At 38.8% G+C, this 27672-nt stretch overlaps 1 protein-coding gene across 1 annotated transcript in view; it reads left to right on the top strand.

The window, feature by feature from the left end:
- The window catches only part of LOC100596705 (coiled-coil domain-containing protein 7), a 204774-nt gene that overhangs the window by 100865 nt on the left and 76237 nt on the right, over positions 1–27672 (top strand). Inside the window, exon 6 of the mRNA XM_030798646.1 lies at positions 7356–7463. Coding sequence (XP_030654506.1) covers positions 7356–7463 — 108 coding nt within the window. The remainder of the gene's footprint in view (positions 1–7355; positions 7464–27672) is intronic.

The following is a 27672-nucleotide window of genomic DNA, read 5'->3' as shown; positions in this document are numbered from 1 at the left end:
TTTTAAGCTTTCAAGAAATTATATTTCGGTGCATATTGTGCTTTTGTTTCAAGGTTTAGAATTCCTTTTAGTATTTCTTGTAGGGCTGATTTGGTAGTGACAAATTTCCTCAGCATTTGTCTGACAATGACTTTATTTCTTCTTCATTTATAAAACTTAGTTTTGCAGGATACAAAATTCTTGGCTGACAGTTATTCTGTTTAAGGAGCTTGAAACTTAGTTTTGCAGGATACAATATTCTTGGCTGACAGGTATTCTGTTTAAGGAGGTTGAAGATAGTTCTCCAATCCCTTCTGGCTAATATGGTTTCTGCTGAGAAATCTGCTGTTAGTCTGATAGTTTTTTTCTTTTTAGGTTACCTCATGCTTTTGTCTTACTGCTTTTAGGTTTCTTTCTAACTTCCCAGTGAAGTTGCCACATTCCAGGCTGCTGATGGGGCATGTCTGCAAGGTGATGTGACCTGTCCTCAAGTTTTCCAGTAGTGGGTACCAGCACCAGCTTTAATGGGGGTGGCAGGAGAGTCACAGAGACTCTGTGAAAGTACTTGGTTATTGATAGCCTCAGTGTGTTGGCTTTTTTGAACACCAGTTAAGAGTAGTAATGAACTGGTCCCATGGACAGACTAAGGACCTCCTGGTTAGCAGAGTGGTGCAGGCAGTAGTGATAGCTGAGATCATGCAGCTATTTTCTTCTTCTTGGGTGCAGTGCTATTCTACCAGGAGATACTGTAGTGGATTATGTTGGTTGGCCTCCAGTCAGATGGCAGTGCTTCCAACTGTGGAAGTAGTAGTGGGATTTTTGCTTGCCTTAGGTTGTCCAGGGTGGGGTACTCTGATTTCATGGGCAATAGGCAGGGCCATGTAGCTTTCAAGAGATCCTATCCTTTGTGTTAAGCCAGGATGTGTGGCAGGGCAAAGCCAGGTGGGAACTGGGTCTGGTGGGTTTGTACTCTGAGTCTCCCTGTGCAGGGCAAACAGCAACCCCTGTGGGTGTTGGGGAATGGGAGTGGGTCTCAGACCACTAGGTTCATGTTCCACAGGGGAGCATTGCTGCCTCTGCTATGCAGAAGAGTTTGTGCAGGGAGTGGGGAGTAGCAGGCAGTGGTAAACCCCACATAGTTCCCACTCATTTGGTGAGGCAGATCCACTCCCACAGTGTTCCACTGGCAGCAGAAAGCTGAGTTCCAGTCAGTCTATAATCAGAACTCACAGCTACTGGGAGTCATAACCTTTCCCCAGGGAAATAGCAACCATAGCTTTTAGGCCACACTCCTCCCTGTTCACTGCAAAGCCAGGCACCCAGCTCCTGCATCCACAGCTACAACACTCAGGACTCCTGTACTCAAAGTCTGCTTTTCACTCTCCCCAACCATGGCCCTAGCCAAGAGGGTTTGTGTTATATTGTGAAACCCTGTTGGGAGCTTCTTTCAACCTGTGACCAACACCTTAACTTTTTGGCTGTCCTCTGCAGGGTCCCCTGTTAAGATCAGTAAGGAATGGCTGCCCTTGGTCCACACTGGAATCTGGGAGTGCATTCAAAGATCATGCTGCTCCTACTTTTATATTCCATTATCCTCCCCAAGTCAGTTCCTTCACTGGGTGAGATCAGGGCCTTCCCTGGTCATATGGACTTTCAGGATCCCTGGTGGGGGTGTGTATGCCAGAGGCAAACTTCCCACCTCTCACATTCTGGGGACTGGGAGCCCTTCACCTGACTCACAGTGTAGGCTGCAGCCTTTTGCTTCTTTCAAAGGGTCCGTAGATTCCTTTGGTTTTCTTGTTCTGGTTTGGCATCACTTCTTGAAAAAAAGTTCACAGTGTCAATCTCATTATCCCGTCATCTCCTGATCTCCAGGGTTTCTGCTGAGAAATCAACTGAAAGTTGTATTAAGACTTCATTAATTTTGATATGTTTCTTTTCTCTTGCTACTTTTAATATTCTGTCCTTAACTTGTTAATTTGATTATGATATGCCTTGATTATTACATTTTGGCTTGAATTTGACTGATGACCTGAGCTTCCTATACCTGGATGCTGTTTTCTGTCTCCATGTTTGGGATAATTTCAATCATTATTTCCTTAAATATGCTTACTAGGCCTTTTCTCTCTTCTATCATTTAGCAACTCCTATTATGCTGAGGTTAGCTTATTTGATGTCTCGTAATTCTGATAGGCCTTCTTCATTGTTTTTTATTCACTTTTCTTTTTGCTCCTCTAATTGTATAATTTCATATGTTCTGTCTTTGAGTTCACTGATTTTTTTTCCTGTTTAAGTCTGCTGTTCAGCTTTCTTTGAATTTTTTAGTTCAATTTACATATTCTTTATTTTGAGAGTTTCTCTTTGGTCTTAAAAAATTGTTTCTATTTCTTGGTTAAATTTATAATTTTGTTCCTGAATTGTTTTCCAAATTTCATTTAGTTTTCTATCTGTATTTTTTTGTAATTCCTTTAACTTTTAAAAGAAGATTATTCTGAATTACCAGTCATTTTATAGATCTTCAATTTTTCTGAGTCCATTACTGAAGGTTTTTTTGCTCTTTTTTGGTGGTGTCATATTGTCCTGAGTTTTTACAAGTCTTGCATTTTTATGTTGATGCCTGCACATTGAGTTTTGCAGGTGTTTTTGATAGTGTTAGGTCTTTACTGCTTAATATTAGAACTTAATCACTGGTCTGCTCTTGCTTCTGAGTCTGGGGAAGACTTATAGTGAGGACTGGAAATTAAGTGGTGCACTGGAAATAAATCACTGCCCTGTTGTTTTCAAGTCTGTGGAAGACTTATAGTGAGCCCTGTAACTTAAACACTGTTCTAGAACTATGTTGCTACCCTGCCATTGTTCTTCAATCCATTACAAAAACTATTAATATAAATAGTTTTTATGTTTAAGTGAGCACCAGAACTTAATTGCCAAACCTGTAGATGTTTCCAGATCAAGAGGAGGCTTCACATGAATATGTGGATTTTGTGGGAAATCCAGCTAGGAATTTGGTCCTTCCTGTGGATTGTGTCTTCTTCAGCACTATGGGCCATCCGCTTTACTCAATGTGGTATCTTCACTGATTGGAGCACAGAACACCTACAAAAATTCACATGCCAGTCAATGCAATTAGAACCTTCCCTTTTTTTTTTTTTTTTTTTTTAACCACAGTTCATCCCAGGTGGTTCAGTCCTCTCTGCACTTTAAATGTTCCATGGGACAGGACTGGAGTGAGCTTCCTGTGAAGATTCTATAACCAGCTGGGAGATTGAACATTCAACCCCAATTTCCTCCTCCCACCCTGGGAACCATGTGTCTAGGGAAATTCTGTGAATAGTGTTAACCATGCTTGCAGGAGGGGGTGACACCCTTTAAAGTGATTATTCCTCTTACCAGCATCAGATTTTCTTGATTTCTGTGTGTCCAGGAAGTTTCTCCACTACTCCCTTGAGTTTTGGTGAATTCAGGATGGTATTCTTGTCTTTGAATAATTTCTGGTTGTACTTTTTTTCTAGGGGAAGTGATGCTGGAAGATCTTCTAGTCTGCCGTCTTGCTTACATCACTCCGTGATTTTCCTGGTTATTTATCTTTTAGGTTTGTGATTGTTGCAGTTTCTGTGCTGGCTTCTCATGCTGGTTGGATTATTATTAATTTTTGAATGGGAACTTCTAAATAATAAAGTGGTTAGTGGAATGTATATGTGTGGTAGATTGATGGAGGATGAGATTTTGTGGGAAATGGATAGATTCTGTCCAGGTTTGGTGTCATATTATTAAATCTTTTTTTGTTGTTGTTAAAGAAGCTATTGCAACTCACATATGTGTCTTTTGTCTGTTGCAGTTTTGCACTATCTTCCTCCCTCTATTTTTAGCCATTTTTACTGTCAGCATTCCTAACTTCTATTAGGAATCTCTGTCTCAAGCAATAGAAATGGTCCATCAGTGTGGTTTCTTCTTCAACTCTTCTTTCTTAGGACCCTAAAGATTACCACCATAAAGGCATATTAGGCATGCCTTTCAGTGATGACACTTTGGAGGAAAACCTGTGTACTGTTATAGGTTCAAGACAGCATGACTATTATCTCTTAGTATTCTCCAAAGCCTTGTGCCAGATTTCATGACAGTACTTTTAGTATCGGGGGCTATGGAAATTTTCTTACTTTTTTTCTTTTGTTTCTGGGGGTTTTATAGGAAAAGTGAGGGCAAAGGGGAGCTTTATTCTGCCATCTTCTGAAGGATATAAAAATAGTAAATAACCAGAGACTTTGCAAGATTACTGTATGACTTTATGACGTTGAGTACTTTGGAGATTACTAAGAACACAAATTTAAATACCTATAGTAACTATCTGTTTTTAGAAAAAAACCGTAATGCTTTAGATCTCCAAAGTGATTTGGTGAGGAATAAACATATCTACTATATAATCCAAAATTGCTTTTCCGTGGTCCTAGATCATAGAGAGATATATTGGTGGGTAAATGATCATATTTTCGAAGGAAATATACCAGTGATTGGCCCTTAAATTGCACCCATATATTAGAATTAATCCCTTTCTAAAGACGGATAATTTTCTTGTAGTACTAGCTGAAGATTTGTCCTTCAAACATGAATATATGTCTTAAACTATCTGCAAATATTTTGAAATTTTGAAAATTATTGTAAATATCTAGATTTCTAGCTTCTTTGGGGAATTTAGAACACCTGAGAATATCTGTCATGCATTTGTAGTGGTAAGAATAGTCGTTTTTTTTTTTAATAAAACAGGTACTCTCCATTTCACCTTGCTCTTTATGCCATCCCTATCATCACCAGGCTCATTACACTCATATTACATACTCAGTCTCATTACACTCATATTACATACTCAGTCTCAGTAGACATTTGAGTTTATTAGTTGGAGAACAGATTTTGGAAACTAAAAGAATCAATTCATTCCAGGTTTTTATACTTAATAACTATGTGGCCTTCCACAATATGCATAATATCAATAAGTTCTATTTCCCTCATCTGTTAAATGGAGATAAAATACTTATTTTCTTCAATTATTATAATGATTAAATGAGATAATACTTCAAAAGTACTTAGTATAATCGATGGCATATAATAGCTATTTTGTATGAATTTGAAATTATTTAACATATTTGTATTCAATTGAATAATTAGTATGTTAAATTGCAAAGTAAATAAGGTTAGATGATTAGATGATTGGGAGGTAAAATATCTCTAATTAGTACTATGTACTATACTTCTGCCTCAAACAAAATGTTAGGGTTTTTTGTTGTTTTTTACTATGTGTACTTTTTTTACTTTTTCAGCTTCTATCTTAGAAGCAGCTGGTACACATGCAGATTTGTTACAAAAGTATATTGTGTGATGCTGAGGTCTGTGGTATGACTGAACGCATCACCCAGATAGCATAATACCCAAGAGGTCATTTTACCCCTTCTTCCTCCCCCTTTTAGTATTCCACAGTCTCTATGTCTGTGTTTACCCAGTGTTTATCTCCCACATATAAGGGAAGAGATGCAGTATTTGGTTTTCTGTGTCTGCATTAGCTCCCTTAGGATAATGGCCTCCAGCTGCATCCATGTTACTGCAAAAGACATGATTTTGTTCATTTTTATTGCTGTTTATTATTCCATGGTATATATGTACCACATTTTCTATATCCAGTTCACCATTGATGAGCACCTATGTTGATTCTGTGTCTTTGCTATTATGAATGGCACTGTGGTGAATGTATGGATGCATGTGTCCATTTGGTAGAACAATTTATTTTCCTTTGGGTATATAGCCAGGTATGGGATTGCTGAGTCAAATGGTATTTCAACTCTTGGTTCTTTGAGAAATCTCCAAACTGCTCTCCAAGTGTTTAGACTAATTTACATTCCCACTAACAGTGTGTACATGTCCCCTTTTCTCCACAGACTTGCCATCTGTTTTTATTTTTTATTTTTTAATAATAGCTATTCTGGGCTGGGTGTGGTGGCTCATGCCTGTCATCCCAGCACTTTGGGAGGTCAAGGTGGGTGGATCACTTGAGATCAGGAGTTCGAAACCAACCAGGCCAACATAGTGAAACCCCATCTCTACTAAAAATACAAAAAAAAAAAAAAATTAGCCAAGTATGGTGGCATGCGCCTGTAATCCCAGCTACTCTGGAGGCTGAAACAGGAGAATCGCTTGAACCTGGGAGGCGGCGGAGGTTGCAGTGAGCCAAGATTGTGCCACTGCACTCCAGCCTGGGTGACAGAGTGAGACTCCATCTCAATAATAATAGCCATTCTGACTGGTGTGAGATAGTATCTCATTGTGCTTTTAAATTGCATTTCTCTGATGATTAGTGATGTGGAGCATTTTTTTCATGTTTCTTGGCCACTCGTATGTCTTCTTTTGAAATGTTTCTGTTTATGTCCTTTGCCCCACTTTATAATGGAGTTATTTGTTTTTTTGCTTGTTGGTTTAAGTTCCTTATAGATTCTAGACCTTTGTTAGATGCATAGTCCATGGATATTTTTGTCTTATTCTATAGGTTGTCTGTCTACTCTGTTGATAGTTCCTTTTGCTGTGCAAAATATTTTTAGTTTAACTAGATCCCATTTGTCAATTTCTGTTTTTATTGCAATTGCTTTTGAAGACATAGCCATACATTCTTTGCCAAGGCTGATATTGAGAAGGGTATTTACTAGGCTTTCTTCTAGGATTGTTATAGTTTGAAGTCTTACATTTAAATCTTTAATCCTTCTTGACTAAATTTTTGTATATGATAAAAAGCAGGGATCCAATTTCATTCTTCTGCATATGGCTTGCCAGCTATCCCAGCATCATTTATTGAGTAAGCAGTCCCTATTGCTTATTTTTTTCTGGGATTCTCAAAGATCAGATGATTGTAGGTATATGGCTTTATTTCTGGGTTCTCTACTCTGTTCAGTTGGTCTATGTGTCTGTTTTTGTACCAGTACAATGCTGTTTTGGTTACTGTAGCCCTGTAATATAGTTTCAAGTCAGGTAGTATGATGCCTTCAACTTTGTTCTTTTTGCTTAGGGTTGCTTTGGCTATTAGACTTCTTTTTTGATTCATATGAATTTTAGAATAGCTTCTCCTAATTCTGTTAAAAATGACATTGGTAGTTTGATAGGACTCCACTGAACCTGTAAATTGCTTTGGGCAGTATGGCCGTTTAATGACATAGATTCTCTCAATCCATTCGCGTGGACGGTTTTTTCATTTATTTGTGCCATTTCTGATTTCTTTCAGCAGTGTTTTTGCAGTTCTTGTTGTAGAGATCTTTCACCTTCTTGGTTACATGCATTCCTAGGTGTTTCACAAAATGTTAGTTTTTTAAATCAACTACTTTGACAATCTGTTATTCTTACAGTTAAAAATGAAGCAGCCTCAGAACTTCCAGATACAGCAGAAAATCTTCCAGCAGTGTACCCATCAATTAGTGACCTAATAATTCGATTTGATTTAAACAAAGTGATCGGTAAGTACAGATTTATGTTTGGATACAGTAGAACACAATCTAAGAATTAAAATATTTCAACTGTATAGTTCTGTTAAAAAACAGGAAATTCAAAGAAGGAGTAGTCTTTCTCAACTTAAGTTCGTTCTGCTCAATCAATCTACATGTCAATTAAGTGTATCTTTAAATTACGTGTTTTTACTCCATCAGACAACATTAATTTTGTAATGTTTCATATATTTCCCTTTACCTACTCATGAAACAAAATACATATAGGCTTTCCACTACTGTGAATTTTCATAACATAAACTAGATGCTATATGAACAGTTCCTTGAGGACATAGTTGTCATTTCTTATACCATCTTTTGTATAACAAGATGGAAAGACAAATGGAACTAGTACCATATAGGCCATATGGCTGCCTTGTGATGTGCTTATTATTAAGTTTGCAATGTCAAATGGTGAAAAAGATCGTCAGAATGTGGAAGAAGCTAGAATATATGTGAAAGGTAGTGGTAGTGTGGTTAAGTGACTATTTTCTAATAAGATAAAACCAAAGTGTTCTGTGGTAGCTTTCAAATCACTCAAAGGCAACAGGCAAGCATGAGCCAAATGGCAAGCTGAAAACATCCAAACTCTCATTCCCTGACAGAAACATTGAAAAAAATTAGAATAATCTATCAGAACCAACTTTGTCAGAGCTCCAGAAAATAGTCACAGATTTATAGCAACCAAGAGAATACCTAATTAGGAAATGTCTCTCTTCAAATGGTAAGAAAGTTTTGTGGAACTGTCAAAGGAGTGCTCCAGCAAAAGCCAGTATGAAAAGAATATGAAAAACTCCTGGCAATCACGGCATTACTAGTAGACCTGCCCTATTAAAACTTCTAGGCTGGGTGCAGTGGCTCATGCATGTAATCCAAGCACTTTGGGAGGCCGAGGCAGGTGGATCATGAGGTCAGGAAATCAAGACCATCCTGGCCAACATGGTGAAACCCCATCTCTACAAAAATACAAAAAATTAGACGGGCGTGGTGGTACACGCCTATAGTCCCAGCTACTCGGGAGGCTGAGGCAGGGGAATCGCTTGAACCTAGGAGGAGGAGGTTTCAGTGAGCTGAGATCATGCCACTGCACTCCAGCCTGGCGACAGAGCAAGACACCGTCAAACAAACAAACAAAAAAACCCGGAATTGTTCAAGTTAAAATGAAAGAATGCTAGACAGTAACTTCAACCATATGAGGAAATAAAGATCTCTGGCAAAGATAGGTCCATTGGCAAATATAAAAGCCATTATTATTATAATTTTGGCTTGTAACTCTACTCTTTGTATCGATAATACTCAAAAGACAAATACATAAAAATAATTACAAATTTATGTTATGGACATACAATATATAAAGACATGATTTGTGATGTTAACAACAAGGATAAGTTAGACGGTGCTGCATAAGAGTATACTTTTTGGATGGATTGAAGTTGAGTTGGTGTCAATTCAAATTAAATTGTTATAACTTTAAGATGTTATATATTATTTGCTTGGTAATCACAAAGAAAATATCTATGGTGCATGCATGAAGAAAAGAGAAAGGAATCAAAACATGTCCCTACAAAAAGTCAACTAAACACAAAAAGATGGAATTAGAGGAAATGAAGAGCAAAAAAGTATAACATACAAAAAACAGGTATCAAAATGGCAGAAATGTCTTTCCTTATCAGTAATTATTTTAAATGTAAATTGATAAAACTCTTCACACAAAAGGCAGAAATTTGCAGAATGAATTTTTTTTTAAATGATCAACTACATGCTGCTTAAAAAAGATACACTTTAGATGAACAAAAATGACAAAACTTTAGCTAGATTGACTAGGGAAAAATAATACTCAAGTTGCTAAAAATCAAAACAGAAAGTGGGAACATTACAACCGATTTTAAAAGAATAAAAAGCATTGTAAGAGAACACTGTGAACAATTGTACGCCGAAAAACTGGATAACCTAGAGGAAATGAACAAATTGCTAGAAATACACAATCTACCAGAACTGACTTATGAAGAAATATCTAAATAGACCCCTAATTAAGATGAATACTGAATCCTAATTAAAATTTTCCAACAAAGAAAAATCCAGGACCAGACAACTTTATGGGTGAATATTACCAAATATTTAAAGAAGAATTAAAACTAATCCTTCTCAAATTCTTTCAAAAAACTGAAGAGGAGGGAATACTTCCTAATTCATTCTATGAGGACAGCATTATCCTGATACTAAAGTCAGAAATGCTATAAGAAAGCAAATGACAGACCAATATCCCTTATGAATAATGATGCAAAATCCTCAACAAAATATTAGTAAATAAAATTTAGTAGCATATAAAAAAAATACATCATGAATTTATGAGTTTTATTTCTCAAATGCAAGGATAGTTCAATAGACAAAAGTCAATCAGTGTGATATACCATGTTAGCATAATTAACAACAACAAAAAACCCCACTGGATCTTCTCAGTTGATGCAGAGAAAGCATTTGACCAAATTCAATACCCTTTCATGTAAAAACAGTAAACAAGCTAGGAATAGAGCACTTCCACATCATGATAAAAAGCCAAATACAAAAAATCCACAACTAACATCATATTCAATGGTGAAAGATTAAAAATGTTTTCCTTAAGATCAGGAGCAATATAAGGACACCTGTTTAGATAACTTCTAGTCAAAATAGTATTCAAAATCTATCTGGACCAGTTAGAATAGAAGATAGGTAGATGATAGATAGTTAACATCCAAACTGGAAAGGAAGAAATAAAATTATCTGCCAAGAGGTGACATTATCTTATATGAAGAAAGCCCTAATGATTCCACAAAACAACTGTTAGATCTAATAAACAAATTTAGCAAAGTTGGAGGACACAAAATGAACACACAAAAATTGGTTACATATCTATGCACTGGTAGTGAGCTATCTGAAAAGAATTAAGAAAACAGTTCCATTTACAATGGCATCAAAAGAACAAAATATTTAGGAATAAATTTAACCAAGAAGGCAAAAGGCAAAAGACTTGCATACTGAAAACTACCATATAATGCTGAAAACAATTAAGAAGGCATAAATAAATGGAAAGACATCTCATGTTCATGGATTAGAACTTGTTTTTTTGTTTTTGTTTTTGTTTTTGTTTTTTTTGAGATTGAGTCTTGCTCTGTCACCCAGGCTGTGCAGTGGCGCAATCTTGGCTCACTGCAACCTCCGCCTCCCAGGTTCAAGCAATTCTTCTGACTCAGTCTCCCTAGTAGCTGGAATTACGGGCACATGCCACCACGCTCAGCTAATTTTTGTATGTTTAGAAGAAACGTGGTTTCACTGTGTTGTCCAGACTGGTCTCAAACTCCTGACCTCAAGTGATTCGCCTGCCTTGGCCTCCCAAAGTGCTGGGATTACAGGCATGAGCCACCGTGCCCGGCCAGAAGACAGTATTACTAAGGTGACAATAATACCCAAAGTGATCTACACCTTCAATGCAATCTGCAGTTCTTATCAAATTCCCATAATACTTATGAGGTTATTGTTGCAAAATAGAAAACTCTATCTTAAAAATCATAGGAATACAAGGGACCACACATATCCAAAACAATTTTGAAAAAGGAGAATAAACTTGGAAGTCTCACACTTCCTGATTTCAAAACTTACTATAAAGCTATGGTAATCAAAAGAGTGATATACTGGCATAAAGCAGACATACAGACCAATGGAGATAGAATTGAGAAACTGGAATTAAATCCTTGCTATGTGGTCAAATAACTTTCAGCAAAGTTGCCAATACCATTTACTGGGAAAAAGGCAGTCTTTCCACAAACAGTGCTTCCACAAAAAGACAGCCTCTTCCACAAACCAGATATTCACGTCAAAAGAATGAAGTTGAATCCTTACCTTACCTTATATACAAAAATTAAAATGGACCAAATACCTACATATAAGACCTAAAACCATTAAAACTCTGAGAGAAAAACAGGGAAAAGGCATCATGACACTGAAGTTAGCAATTATTTTTTGGGTATGACTCCCAAAGCACAGACAACAAAAGAAAAAAATAGGTAAGTTGGACTTCATCAAAATTAAAAACTTTTCTCATCAAAAGACAGTATCAGAGAATAAAAGCACAACCCAGAGAGTGGGAGAAAATATTTGCAAATTACATATCTGATAAGGGCTTAATGTCTAGAATATACAAGGAAGTTTTATAAATTAACAAAAAACTCAATTCCATTTAAAAATGGGCAAGTGATTTGAATAGACATTTTTCCAGGGGAGATATACAAATTGCTAATTTGCCCTACAAAAGATACTTAGTATCATTGGCCATTAGAGAAATGCAAACCAAAATCACAATAAGATATCACTTCATAGCCATTAGGATGACTCTCATTATAAAAACAGAAAATAAGGAATGTTGGCAAGGATGTAGACAAATTAGAACTTTTGTAAATTGTTCATGGGAATGTAAAACTGTCATTGCTGTGAAAAACAGTTTGGCTGTTTATCAACAAGTTAAACATGGAGTTCTCATATGATCTATTTACTTCAAGGTGTAGGTGTAGACCCAAAAGAATTGAAAACAGGTACTTGTGCACCAGTGTTTATAACAGCATTATTCACATTAGCCAAAAGTTGTAAACAACCCAATCTCCATCAGCAAATGAATGCAGAAACAAAATATGGTATATACATACAATGAAATATTATTTCACTTTAAAAATGAATCATGTTTTGAAACATGCTACAAAGTGAATGAATCTTGAAATATTATGGTAAGTGAAATAAGGCAAATACAAAAGATAAATATTGTATCTTATTGTACCACTTATATGAGGTACCTAGAATAAGTAGACAGAAAGTAAAGGTTCCGAAGGCCTGGCAATAGAGGCTAACAGGGAGTTATTGCTTAATGGGCAGAGTTCGAATTTAGAAAGGTGAAGACTTTCTGAAGATAGATGGTGGTGATGGTTGCACAACAAAGTGATTGTGGTTAATATAATTAATCATACATTTAAAATGGTTAAAATAATAAATTTTCTATTATGTATATTTTACCACAATAAAAATGAAGGTATTCTGATAAAAATACAAAAACTACAAAAGAAATTTTATTTTATTTTATTTTTTAAGTTCCGGGGTACATGTGCAGGATGTGCAGGTTTGTTACATGGGTAAATGTGTGTTAAGGTGGTTTGCTGAACCTATCAACCCATCACCCAGGTATTAAGCCTGGCATGCATTAGCTCTTATTCCTAATGCTGTACCCCGCACCCCACAGCCCTCTGACAGACCCCAGTGTGTGTTGTTCCCCTCCCTGTGTCCATGTGTTCTCACTGGTCAGCTCCCACTTACAAGTGGGAATATGCGGTATTTGGTTTTCTGTTCCTGCATTAGTTTGGTGAGGATAATGGCTTCCAGCTTCATCCATGTCACTACAAAGGACATGACCTCATTTCTTTTTATAAGCCAAGGTTCTTTTTTTTTGAGACGAAGTCTCGCTCTGTCGCCAGGCTGGAGTGCAGTGGCGCAATCTCGCCTCCCGGATTCAAGCGATTCTCCTGCCTCAGCCTCCCGAGTAGCTGGGACTACAGACACGTGCTGGGCGCTGTGATTAGTGCCTGTAATCCCAGCACTTTGGGAGGCTGAGGCGAGTGGATCACCCGAGGTCAGGAGTTCGAGACCAGCCTGGCCCACATGGTGAAGCCACATCTCTACCAAAAGTACAAAATTTAGCTGGGCTTGGTGGCACGCGCGTGTAGTCCCAGTTACTCAGGAGGCTGAAGCAAGAGGCTTGCTTGAACCTGGGAGGCAGAGGTTGCAGTGAGCTGAGATTGCGCCACTGCACTCCAGCCTGGGAGAGAGAGCAAGACTGTGTCTCAAAAAATAAAACAAAACAAAAAAAAAAAAGAAAATTTCAAAACGTATGAAGAACTGTGCAGAATTTATGGATCTACAAAAGTTGAACATCTCTACACTATTTTCATCTCTATCAAATATTGCAGAAAAAAACTGGTTTATTAAGGATGTAAATCCTTCTGTGCTAGACATATTAAACAGATACTTATAGAACGCTTCACTCAATGAATGGAGTACACATGCAAAAATTGAATACATATTAGGCCATACATTAAGTTTCAATGAATACCAAAAAATGATTTCCACAAATCACATTTTCTATGATGCAATAAAACAGACCTAAATGATAAAAAAGATAAAAATTCTTCTGCAAAATTTAAAATCCTATTTATAAGCTGAAGAAAACATAATGGACACTAGGATATATTTGAGACCAAATTAAAATTAAAACACTACACAGAAGCACTTACAAGAGGTCCTTAAATAGGTTTTTATAAGGAAATTTAAAGGTTGCATATGATAGAAAATAAGGAAAACTAAAAAGTTAGGATTATAAGTTCATAGCAAGAAGGTAGAAAAAGAAGATGATAAAATCTGAAAACTAAAAGTAGAAAAAAGACTAAAATAAGAGAATTATTTTTTTAAAAGAAAAGGACATAGAAATAATATCAGTGGAATAAAAAGCTGATAGTTTACAAAGACTTATGCATGGAAGTATAATATATTTAGCAAATAAACTAGAAGGCATTAATTGAGAGGATTTAGGAAAGGTGGCATTTGTAGTGGCATAGTTCTAAATTTTCTTCATCTCTCTTTATGAGTTATAGTTTGGTCTCTTACCATAATCCCATATTTCCCCAAGTTTTTGTTCATTCTGTTTTATTCTTGTTTCTTTATTTTTGTCTGAGTTGTTTCAGGGAGCTAGTCTTCGAGCTCTGAGATTCCTTCCTCAGCTTGGTATATAGTGCTGTTAATACTTGTGATTAACAAGACATTAAACTTTCAACTCAGCCTTATTTCTGGGCTCAATGCAAGCCTAGCTAAGTGCTGAAGGAAGACTCTTAGGATAGAATTAACTGCAAATACTGTGAAAGGTGTTTGGTGTGTGGGGGGGCAGTTCTTTTAATTTAAAAAGAAATGCTGACATTGGAAGAAATCTCTATAAAAACAGTAACTGAACATGAGCTTTAAGTAACAGATTTCAGTGGTAACACACAGAATAAAGTAAAGTTTTTGTAAAAATGATTTGCGAATACCTAAACAAATGTCTGAATATAGCTTTCAGCAATCAAAATGAGCAATACTTGGGGAAGGGAGAAAAGATAATCTCTAGCATCACCCCTTTTAATATCCAAATGAACAACTTTCGATAGAAAAAAATTACAGGGCATAATAAAAAGAAGTAAGTATGGACAAATCAAAGGAGCAAAATAAATTGAGAGAAAGCATTCCTGAGGAAGCTTGTACAATGTACTTACTAGACAGACTTTAAAATGACTATATTAGGCCAGGTATGGTGGCTCAAGCCTGTGATCCTAGCACTTTGGGAGGCCAAGGCGGGTGGATCAGTTGAGGCCAGGAGTCTGAGACCAGTCTGGCCAACATGGCGAAACTTCATCTCTACTAGAAATACAAAAATTAGCCGGGCATGGTAATGCACACCTGTAATCCCAGCTATTAGGGAGGCTGAAGCAGGAGAATTGCTTGAACCCAGTGGGTAGAGATTACAGTGAGCCAAGATCATGCTACTGAATTCCAGCCTGGGCAACAGAGTGAGACTCCATCAAAACAAACAAACAAACAAAAAAAAACCACCCACTATCTTAAATATCCTCAAAGAGCTAAAGGAAAACATGGACGAAGAACAAAAGGAAATCAGAAAAACTTTGTAAAAAAAGTGGAATAAAGATGATAAAAAATAAACAATATCCTTAGTTCAAAAGTATAATAGTTGAAATAAATAATTCATAGAGAGATTCAACAGCAGATCTAAGCAGACAAAAGGAAGAATCAGTGAATCTGAACATAGGACAATTGTGATTATTAAGTCTGAGAAGCAGGAATAAAAACGAAGGAAAGGGAAGGGACCTGTGGGACACCACATCAAGTGGATCAGCAACACATTATGTGGGTATCAGAAGGAGAAAAGAGAAAAAAGCAGAAGGAATTTGTGAAGAAATGATGGGTAAAAAATATCCCGAATTTGATGAAAGACATGCACCTACACATTTAAAACTAACCAAACTCCAAGTAGAATAAACTCAGAGATCCACACCGAGACACACTGTAATTCTGTCAAAATGCAAAGACAGCCCTGTGGAATGACATCAGCAAGATGGTGGAATAAGATTTCCTAGTGCTTTTGCCCTTATAGAAACGTCAGTTTGAACAGCTGTCTACACATGAAAATACCTTTACAACAGCTAAAGAAACCAGATGAGAGATTACAGCACTTGAGTGTAACGCAGATATAAGAAAGATGCATTGAAGAGGGGAAGAAGGACAGTTTTACATAATCTGCCTCACTCCCTCCTTAACTTTGGGCAGCACAGTATGGAGAGAGATATCCTTAATGTGAGGAAAGGAAGGTTAAATGAGCACTGGACTTTTCCTTGGATCCCAGTATTCAGCCCACTGGAGTAAAATCCAATGCCAGCCAGGCCCCTACAGCCACAAACTCTAGGCCAGTATCTGCAGACCCAGCTTCCAGGCCCGCCCCAATGCCAGGCCAGCTCCCGTGGCTCCAGGCTTCTTCAGGCCAGCTCTGCAAATGCAGTCTCCAGTTTTGTCCACCATCAGACCAACCCTAGCAGCCCCAGCTCCAGGCTGGCCCCAGAGGCCCCAGGCTTCAGGCCCGCCCCTATTCCAGGACAGCTCCACAGACTCAAGCTTCAGGCCTGCCCCTGAAGGCCTCCTCTCCAGGCTTGCCCTACAGATGGAGCCTTCAGGCCCATTCTGGCACCAGTCCAGCTCCCACAGATTCAGCCTCTAGTCTTGCTCCACTTCCAGGCAAGCTCCAGTGATCCCAGCCTTCGGGCCAACCTCACCACTAGGCTGGAATTTGCAGCCCTAGAGTCCAGGCCACCACCTGCAAACCAACACTGCCTCAACACTGAGCTTGCCCCATAGACTGTCTTCTGGGCTGCCCCAGCACCAAGCTGGCCCCAGAGCTTCACACCCCAGACCGATCCCAGAGCCAGGTCAGCCCCAGTAGCTCCAGGCCCTAAGCTTGCCCCTGAAAACTCAGGCTTCAGATGTACCTGAGGCTCCAAGTCTGCCCCATTGTCAGGTCAGCCGTAGTAGCTCCAGGCTTCAGACTGCCACCAGCACTATACCAGCCTCTGTGAACCTATCCTCCAGATCAGTAGCAATCAACTAAGCTTTATTCCTGAGTTTAGGCCCCAGGCCATCAAATCCAGCCTCAGATTCCAGGCCTATTTATGTGTATCCAACCTCTAGGCCTGCCTCAGTACCAGGCCAGTCTGCAGATACTGGTACAGGCCTGCTCAGTGTCTGGTAATTTTCTGTGGCCCCAGACTTGCCTCTGCAAACTCAGGTTCAAGGTCCAAGTTTGCTTCAGATTTACCCACTGTCAGGCTGGCTCTCACAACTCCAGGCTTTAGGCCAGCACCCATGGACCCAGCCTCTAGCTCCACCCCAGTGCCAGGTCAGCACCAACAAACCCCAGAACCAATCCATCTCCATGGAGCAAAGTTCCAGGTTCATCCAAGCACCTAGCTGTCCCTACAGACTCAGGCTAAAGGTCCACCCCTGTACCAAGTCATTCTCCAAGGACCCAGACATCAGACCAGTTCCCACAAATACAAGATTCAGGCCTGCGCCTGTGGGCCCAGTCAATGGGTTCACTCCAGTGGACCCTACCTACAGACCTGATTTTGTGGACATGACTTATAGAATCATAGTGGATCCCAGTGCGAAGCCAGCCAATGTGGACCCAGGCTCTAGGCCCAACCTGGCAGACTCAGGCACCAGACCCACCCGCCTTCTCATCCAGACACTACGCCAGCCTGCCTGAGAACTCCAGCAGCAAGACTACTCATGAACCAAGCCAGATGACCAACCCATAGTCTCTGGTTGAGCTGAATGGTAAAGGGCTTTTTTTTTTTTTTGCCAAGGCCAGTTTGTAAAGACTGAAATAAGTGCTTACTTCTTCAAATGTGAAAATACCAATGCATGGGCACAAGAATTGTGAACAATCAGGAAACATAACATCACCAAAGGAACAAAAAGAGCACTAGTAATTGATCCTACATAAATGGAGATTTATAAACTGTCTGACAGAAAGTTCAAAATAATCTTAAGGAAATTCAGTGAACTACAAAGGAAAACAGACAACTAAGAAAAATCAGGAAAATAAGCAAAATGAATTCAATAAAGAGATAGAAATCATACAAAAGAACCAGACAGAAATTCTAGAGCTAAAGAACTCAGTGAATGAACTGAAAAATTCCATATTGCATTTCAGTAGCAGAATAGATCAGGCAAAAGAAACAATCAGTAAGCTGGAACACAGATCATTTGAAATTACCCAGAGAAAAAAAGAAAATAAAAAAGTAAAAAAAAAAAAAAAAAAAACCCTGCAAGAATTATGGGACACTGCTATAGTTTGAATATGTCCACCCAAAAGCATGCATTGGAAACTTAATTCCCAATGCAGCAGTGTTCAGAGGTGCAGCCTTAATGTGTGGTGATTAGGCCATGAAGGCAGAGTGAATAGATTAATGCTATTATCACAGAGGAGTAGGTTGTTATCTTAGGGGTGGGTTTATTGTAAAAGGGGAAATTTGATTCCATCTGTCTTTCTTTTGCCCCCTTTGTGCTTCCAAAATACACTGGTGGGACAAGAATAGAATAGGCATTGCCATCCCAAAGTGACAAAATAGGCAAGATAAAAGGAGATAACTGGCTCCAAGTAAGTCCAAAATACAACAAGGAAAGCAACGCTAAATCTTAAAAAATCTTACATTTTTTTGACTTCATGTTCCACCCTCTGAGCACACTTGGGTGGGGGTTGGGCCCTCAAAGTCTCAGGCAGCCCCACCTCTATGCTTTGCTGGCCTCAGCCCAGACAGCAACCCTCATGGGTTGGAGTCTTGTGCCTGCAGCTTTCCCAGACTGGCATTACATCTTAGTGGTCTACAGTTTTGAAATCTCATGGCCAGCCCCACTCCCAAGGCTCCACTGTGCCTAGTGGTAACTCTGACTCCACGGTCCACTCAGCATTGTTCTAATGGGGGCTGTCTGTGGTGGCTCAGCCCCTGTGACATGTTTCTGTCTGGGACCCCAGACTGTCCATGACATTCTCTGACATCTAGATGGAGGAAGACATGTCCCCACACTCTTGCATTCTGCATGCCTGCAGAACTAACACCACATAAACACCACCAAGGCCGACTGCTTGTGTCCTTTGGAGTGCTAGCCCAGACTGCACCTGGGGACATTGGCACCACAGCTGGAGCAGCCAAGGAGCACCTTGCCATTCCTGGGTCCGGGCTGCTGCACTCAGCCTTGCAGAACATGGGCTCTTTTGTGTTCTACCCTTCCAGGGTCCAGAGTGACTATTCTGGGGTACCTCCTCTCCCAGTGCCCAAGTTGCCAGTGTGGTCTGTTGGCTCTAGAACTCAAATTGCAGCTGTGCCCTTCTCCCAAGGGCCTGAGCCTTTGGAATGCATTTTTTCTCCAGAGCTGTGTCAGTGCTTCATTCTGATTCACAGGGTCAGGTTACAGCCATATTCCTGTCCCTGAGCCAAGCTACTGAAGAGTGCCTCAGAGTCAGAGTCCTCAGTTTTGTGGAAGATTTGCATCCACCTGTGCCTCAGAGAGTAAACCTGATCCCACATACTGGATACTACAGTAGTTTTGCAAGACACTAAGCACAGGACCCCAATTTTACAGCCACTTCAATCCTGTGCCCTGGAACATAGTGCTGCTGAGGCTGCCTGCAGGTCATATCAGACCCAACACCAAGAGGGATTTCTCAGCTAAGTTTCATTACTATGGGAAAAATGAGAGCAGGAGGTACTCCTTGAAGCCCTTGTCACTGAGAACCCTAACAGCTACACAGCTACGATCACTGCCACAAATTTCTGCCACCTAGGCCACTGAGGCACCCACAGTCATCACTGACGTGGATCCCAGGTAAGGAAGCTGCACAGAGATAACATCACTGTGCCTACCTGGAACCAGAGTCACCACGCCCTACCCAAAACACTACCCTCTGGTCCATCCGCAGGTGGGTCTTTTTCAAAAGAAAAGCCACTCTGTAAGTTTGGAAAGGAGACTGCTCTAACAGTGTGCAGACCTCAACACAGGTACATAAGAATCATAAAAAAGCAAGAAAAGACACCACCACTAAAGGAACACAGTAACCGACACCAAAGAAACAGAAATTTCCTGAAAAGGAATTCAAAATAATGATTTTAAGGTAACTCACTAAGATATAAGAAAATACAAATAGACAATTCACTGAAATCAAGAAAATAATTCATCATCTGAATGATAAAGTCAATAAAGACATAGATATTATTTTAAAAGGGAAATAAACAGAAATCTTGGAGTTGAACTCAGTGAATGAAATAAAAACTGCAGTTGAGAGCTTTGACAGCAGACTAGATCAAGCAGAAGAAAAAAGTCTGCGACCTTTCAGATAGGTCTTTTGAAACGACTCTATCAGAGACGAAAAAAAATGAAGAACACTAAAGGACTTATGAGACATCATTAGGTTAGCAAACATTGACACTACAGGTATTAAAGAAGGAAACAAAGTGGAGAAAGGGATGGAAAGCTTATTTAGTGAATTAAATGATGAAAATTATTTCAAGTCTTAAGGAAGACATGGATGTCTAGATCCGTGAAGCTCAAAGTTTTCAAACAGATTCAGTCCAAAAAAGTCATTTTCAAGGCACATTATAATCAAACTGTCAAAGTCAAAAGAATTTTTAAAACAGCAGGAGAAAAGCATCAAGTGACATCGAGGACATTTCCATCAGATTTCTTTGTAGAAATCTTGCAGGCCAGCAGAGAATTAAATGATATGTTCAAAGTTCTAAAAGAAAAAAAAAACATTAGTCAAGAATACTATACCCATGAAATATGTTCTGAGTAATAAAGGAAAAATAATATTTTTACAAAAAAAACTTGAGGGAATTTATTACCACTATATTTATTTTACAAAAAATGCTCAAGGGATTTCTTCAAGCGGAAATAAAAGGACAGTAAATACTATCATGAATACATGTGGAAGTATAAACATCATGGGTAGAGATAAACAAAAAAATCCAGAATACTGTAATGGTGGTATGTAGATCATATATATCTCTAGAATAAAGGTTAAAAGTCAAAATTGTCAGAAATAACTAAAGCTACAATAAGTTACATAATTCAAAAAGATGTAAATTGTGACATCAAAATCATAAATGGGGGAAGATATAAATCTACAGTTTAGATATGCAACAAAAATAAAGTTGTTATCAGCTTAAATTACTTGCTTAAAACCTAGATGTTGACTGGGCATGGTGGCTCATGCCTGTAATCCTAGCACTTTGGGAGGCTGAGGTGGGCAGATCACCTGAGGTCAGGAGTTCAAGACCACCCTGGCCAACATGGTGAAACCCCAACTAAAAATACAAAAATTCGCTGTGTGTGGTGGCATATGCTTGTAATCACAGCCGCTCAGAAGGCTGAGGCAGGAGAATCACTTGAACCCAGGAGGCAGAGGTTGCCGTGAGCCGAGATCACACCATTGCCCTCCAGCCTGGGTGACGGAGCAAGACTCTGTCTCACCTACATGTTTTATGTAATCCATAGTGTATTTATAGCAGATTTACAAACAATAAAGAGAAAAGAATCAAAGCTTAGAACTACACAAAATATTAAATCATAAAGGTAGGCAGCAAAAGAGAAGGAAAAGGGCAAAAGATCTGCAAAACAACCAGGAAACAAATAACAAAATGATAATAGTAAGTTCTTACCTATAAATAACCTTGAATGTAAATGGAATAAATTCTTAATCAAGGACATAGATTGGCCAAGTAGATTTTTAAAAATACACCTTCTTCTTATTAGGGTGTATTAATCTTGAACACTTTCACTTAGGTGAAATTGGGTGTGAGTCATGCAATTCAGGGAAGACTTTAGAATACAAAGGATTTACTGACATGATTCTTTACTACTTTTATGTCTGGTAGTAGATTACACATGTCCATTGGAAGATTACATAATCAAGGCTGAACAACTAAAAGGTTATTCCCTTCAAGAATAAAATTTTGAGCCATCTTAACTAGGAAAGAGCCTTAGGTAGCCAAGCAGTTGGCTGTGGGAAAGGGAGGACATGGAATTATTGGTGGAAGGAAGTGGAAAATATAAATTGAAGCCTTGTAATGGATTATAAATCCATTACTATAGTACCTGTACATATTTTAATGTATATATTAGTCATGTTTTTTTCTCCCTTTCTGTCTCTTAGTCTTATGTTTTTGATATTAGCTTTACAATTTACTTATAAATCAAAAAACATCTGAATGAGATCAGAAGGACAGAATAACCTTTATTAGTACCACTTTTTTTTTTTTTTTTTTTTTTTTTTTTTCAGAAGGAGTCTCGCTCTTTCACCCAGGCTGGAGTGCAGTGGCACGATCTTGGCTCACTGCAGGCTCCGTCCCCCAGGGTTCACGCCATTCTCCTGCCTCAGCCTCTCCGAGTAGCTGGGACTACAGGCGCCCGCCAACACGCCCGGCTAATTTTTTTTTTTTTTTTTGTATTTTTTAGTAGAGATGGGGTTTCACCGTGGTCTCGATCTCCTGACCTCGTGATCCGCCCGCCTCGGCCTCCCACAGTGCTGGGATTACAAGCGTGAGCCACCGCGCCCGGCCTTTGCTGTATCCCATACATTTGGTGTGTTGTATTCTCATTTTCATTTGTTTCAAGAAATTTTAAATTTCCTTAATTTCTATATTCATGCATTTGTTATTCAAGAAAATGTTGTTTAATTTCCATATGTTAATACAATTTCCAAGGTTTGTCATATTATTGATTGTAGTGCATTTATTACATTGTGCTTCAAAAAATACTTGATAGAATTTCTTTATTTTTTAATTTATCGAGACTGTTTTGTGGTATAACTATGATCTATTCTGGAGAATATTCCATGTGCTGACAAAAACGGTGAGTATTCTACAGCAGTTATGTGAAATAGTTTCTAAATGTCAGTTAGGCCTGTTTGGTCTAGTATGTAGTTTAACTTCAAAGTTTCCTTTTTTTCTACTTTTATATTAGGTTCGGGGTATATGTGGAGGTTTGTTACATGGGTAAATTGCATACTGCTAAGGCTTGGTGTATGAAAGATCTCATCACCAAGGTGGTGAGCATAGTACTCCATAGGTAGCCTTCCCACCCATGTCCCTCTCCCACTCTCCTCCACATCAGGCAGTCCCCAGTATCCATTGTTCCCATCTTTGTGTCCACATTGCAGTATTTGGTTTTCTGTCCCTGCATTGTATTAGGATAGTGGCCGCTAGTTGCATCTATGTTGCTGCAAAGGACATGATTTTATTCTTTTTTATAGTTGCATCATTTCCATGGTGTATTGTACCATATTTTCTTTATCCAGTCCACAGTTGATGACAATCATGGTTGATTCCATGTCTTTGCTATTGTGAATAGTGGGGTAATGAACTTTTGAGTGCATGTGTCTTTTTGGTAGAATGATTTATTTTCCTTTGTGCATATAACAAACAGTGGCATTGTTAGGACAAATGGTAGTTCTATTTTGAGTTCTCTGGGAAATTTCCACACTGCTTTCCACAGTGGCTGAACTCAGTTACATTCCCACCAGCATTATTATATAAGTGTTTCCTTTTTTTTTCAACATTGCCAGCATCTGTTGTTTTTTTGACTTCTTAAAAGTAGCTGTTCTAACTAGTGTGATATGTTATCTCATGGCTTTGATTTGTATCTCTCTAATATTAGTGATAATGCGCAATTTTTCATATATATTTTCATATATTTGTTGGTGCATGTATGTCTTCTTTTGAAACATGTCCTTTGCCCATATTTTAATGGGGTTATTTGCTTTTGCTTGCTGATTTATATTCCTTATAGATTATGGATATTAGACTTTTGTCAAATGTATAGTGAGGGTGAACAGATCAGACTTTCCCCAGTCCCATAGGAAAGACAGCCCTGTTCTCTCTAGGTATGGCAGCTTACTCAGGCTAGAGACATCCCTTCCTTAGGAGCTGTTCAGGGTCTGGAAAGTATCCTAGTGCTTGGCAACCCCATGTAGGGTTCCCAGATTTCTCCCCATTTAGTCTTGGCATCTGGATCAATCAATATTGAATAGATTCAATATTTCAGTTGAATCTATTTGGTTTTCTCTGACTTTCCTATACCTGAATATTTATATCTTTCTCAGGGTTTGGAAAGTTTTCTGTTATTCTTAAAAATAAACTTTGTACTCCTTTTTCTTGCTCAATTTCCTCTTGAACAGTAATAATTCTTAGATTTGGTCTTTCGAGGTTTTTAAATATTTTGTAGGCAATCTTTGTTCCATGTCATTCTTTGTTCTTCCCCCCTTCACTCTGTATTTTCAAATAGGCTGGCTTCAGGCTCACCCGTTTTTCCTCTGCTTGATCTATTCTGCTGTTGAGAGCCTCTAAAAATTTTTCAGTTCAGCAAATGTATTTCTCAGCTCCAAGATTTTTTGATTTTTAAAATTATTTCAATCTGTTAAATTTCTGTGATTTCTGAATTGCTTTTATTTGTAATCTTGTAGACTACTGAGTTTCCTTAAAACTTCTATTTTGAATTTTTGGTCAGAGAACTCATCATCTCATTAGCATCAGTCATTGTTTTTTTGCTTTTCCAACTGAAGAAGTCATGGTTCCTTGTTTGCTGTTATTTATTGGGGATGTATTCATGTATCTTTGCATTTAAGGATTAATTATTTATTTGTCTTCTTTGTCTGGCTTGTTTTGGGTTTTATTAGATACATTTGCTTAGAGATTCTTTGCAATTTCCATATTAAATTTTTTTCACTGCCTTATTTTTGGCACTAGGTGGAGCCTTAAACCCAGGTTTCCCTTGGCCATAGTAAACAAAGCAATGCCCTTCTCAAAGTGGGGGTTTCCAAAGGTGTGGGAAGGGTAGCTGGAAGTTTGTGCCCAGAGGACCTGTGGAATATACCTCCTACACAACAGTGCTTCTTATATGTTATTAAATTTTCCCTTGCTGCTTTTAGATCCTATATTTGTTTTGGGCCTTTGAGAGCCACTCTTAGTAGCCACTGATTTGACATCCTCTTTGGCCAAGTTACAGAGCAGTTTCCAGGGCTAAGGATGATAGGCTCACTTCTCCCTCTGTCTCCTCTGTTCTCAGGGATATTTCTCACTTCAGGCTCTCTTATTCTTCCCAGGGATTGAAGCAGGGACAAGTCGCTGTCTGCTTTGAGTTTTTGTTGCTTCTCTGTGGTCCTAAGAATTGTCTCATTCTCATAATGGGTTCTTGGATATTGCTGGTCATAATATTGGTGCTGTATATTTCTTTATGGCTTTCTGTGGGGGAAAGGGAGTAAAGCCAGATTGCTTCTATGCCAATATTTTAAAACCAGAAGCTTTCAATACTCAATTATTTGTTAGTAATCTCCCACCAACTGTCTTAAGTCTGTGGGTTCTCATTTGCTCATAAATAATTCTGCTACAAACCTCACATCTGCCTGCATTTCTGGCTGCAACTATGTGCAAAGGATAATGGTATATCTTCTGTCTCCCAAATATAGTATGGATATCTTTTTTTGGTAAATTCTATCTTAGAAAAATACAGAGAAATGGATTTAGCAATGTAGTTTCCTGAACTTTCTGTGCAGAGAATAGGAGATCTTAGAAACATGGAGCAATGATAGCAATGATAGTTATTTGCCATGCCCAAAATGCTTCTTTCAGTTTCTCAAATGTTTTATATTTCACCCCATCAGAGGGCCTTTGCACTTGCTTTTCACACTTTCTGAGATATCTATTTCCCAGAATACAATATTTGGAATTCCTGAAGAAGAATAAATAAAATGTACAATATATTATAAGGCATAATTGAAGAATTAATTTTAAAATAATGGATGACCCAAATCTATAAGTTGAAAAGACATCCCAGGACAAATTGGGAATTAATAACTTATAAAAATAACCTGGTGAAATTTACTGGCCTTTTAAAATTATTTTAAATATACAGAATTCTAGGGACATCAGACTTTACCCTCTCCTCCAAAAATTCCACACAAAATTTAAAAGACAATCTACTTAAGAGGGGGGAAGAAACAAGGTGACCTCAGAATTGTTCTAAGAAGTCATTATATGAAAAGATACTTGCACACGCATGTTTATAAGCAGCATAATTCGCAATTGCAAAAATGCAGAACCAACCTAAATGCCCATCAATCAACGAGTAGATAAACTGTGGTATGTGTATATATATATATATATATATATATATATATATATATGCGTATATATTTGTGTGTGTAAATATATGCGTATATATATACATGTGTGTATATATATACATATATAATATATATGATGGAATACTACTCAGCCACAAAAAGAATGAATTGATGGCATTCTCAGTGACATGGGTGACATTGGAGACTATTATTCTAAGTGAAGTAACTCAGGAATGGAAAACCAAACATTGTATGTTCTCACTTATAAGTGGGAGCTAAGCTATGAGGATGCAAAGGCATAAGAATGACACAATGGACTTTGGGGACTCAAAAGCAAAGGGTGGGGAGGGAGTGAGGGATAAAAGGCTACAAATTGGGTGCAGTGTATATTGCTCATATGATGGAAGCACCAAAATCTCACAAATCACCACTAAAGAACTTATATAACCAACACCACCTGTTCCCCAATAATTATGGAAATAAAAACATAATTTAAAAAATAAATAAAAGATAAAACCAAAGGGAAAAAATTTGTTAGTGGGTCAGTAGGGGTGATGGTGAGTGGTGCTACTTCCACTTCCACCCCTTGATTACTGGACCCATGAATCCTGGCTATGGGAGAAAGAGTACCACAAATTGAGTGTTGATTCAGAGCATACACAGCCTTCTGGAGAACTTTGCCCCAGCCCTGCAAAGTACTGCCACCTAATTGGCATTGTAATTGTGACTTCAAAAGGCCATTCCACCTTTCTATCAATCCAGCTGCTTCAGGATGATAGGGAACATGGTAACACCAGTGAATTCCATGAGCATTAGCCCACTGCTGCACTTCTTTATCTATAAAGTGAATACCTTGGTCAGAGGCAATACCACATGGAGTACCATGATGGTGGATAAGGCATTCCATGAGTCCGTGGATAGTAGTTTTGGCAGAATCATTGTATGCATCATAGGCAAATGCATAACTGGAGTACGTGTCTATTCTGGTGAGGAGAAACCTCTGCCCTTTCCCTGATGACAGAGGTCCAGTATAATCAACCTGCCACCAAGTAGCTGGCTGATCACCCCGAGGAATGGTGCCATATAGAGGGCTCAGTGTTGGTCTCTGCTGCTGGCAAATTGGACACACAGCAGTGGCCGTAGCCAGATCAGCCTTGGTGAATGGAAGTCCATGTTGCTAAGCCCATGTGTAACCTCCATCCCTGCCACCATGACCACTTTGTTCATGGGCCCATTAGGCAATGACAGGCATGGCTGGGGAAAGAGGTTGAGTGGTGTCCACAGAACGGGTCATCCTATCCACTTGATTATTAAAGTCCTCCTCTGCTGAAGTCACCCATTGGTGAGCACTCACATGGGATACAAATATCTTCACAGTTTTTGACCATTCAGAGAGGTCCATCCACATACCTCTTCCCCAAATGTCTTTGTCACCAATTTTTCACTCATGCTTCTTCGAAGACCCTGACCATCCAGACAAACTATTGGCTACAGCCCATGAATCAGCATATAATTGCACATCTGGCCATTTCTCCTTCCATGCAGAGTGCACAACCAGGTGCACTGCTCGAAGTTCTGCCGACTGGGAACATTTCCCTTCACTGCTGTCCTTCAGAGATGTCCTAGAAAGGGGCTGTAGTGCTACAGCTGTCCACTTTTGGGTGGTGCCTGTGTATCATGCAGAACCATTTGTGAACCAGACCCTAGTATTCTCTTCCTCTGTCCACTGATCATAGGGAACTCCCCATGAGGCCATTGGTGCAGGCTAGGGGAGAGAAGGCAGGGTGGCAGGAGTGGGGACCATGGGCATTTGAGCCACTTCCTCATGTAACTTACTTGTGCCTTTAGGAGCTGCTCAAGCCCGATCATGTATATACCACTTCCATTTGA

This window comes from Nomascus leucogenys, chromosome 18 (assembly GCF_006542625.1).
Source record: "Nomascus leucogenys isolate Asia chromosome 18, Asia_NLE_v1, whole genome shotgun sequence".
Lineage (NCBI taxonomy): Eukaryota > Metazoa > Chordata > Mammalia > Primates > Hylobatidae > Nomascus > Nomascus leucogenys.
The sequence above is the reverse complement of the archived record's forward strand: the minus strand, read 5'-3'. Positions and strand labels throughout refer to the sequence as shown.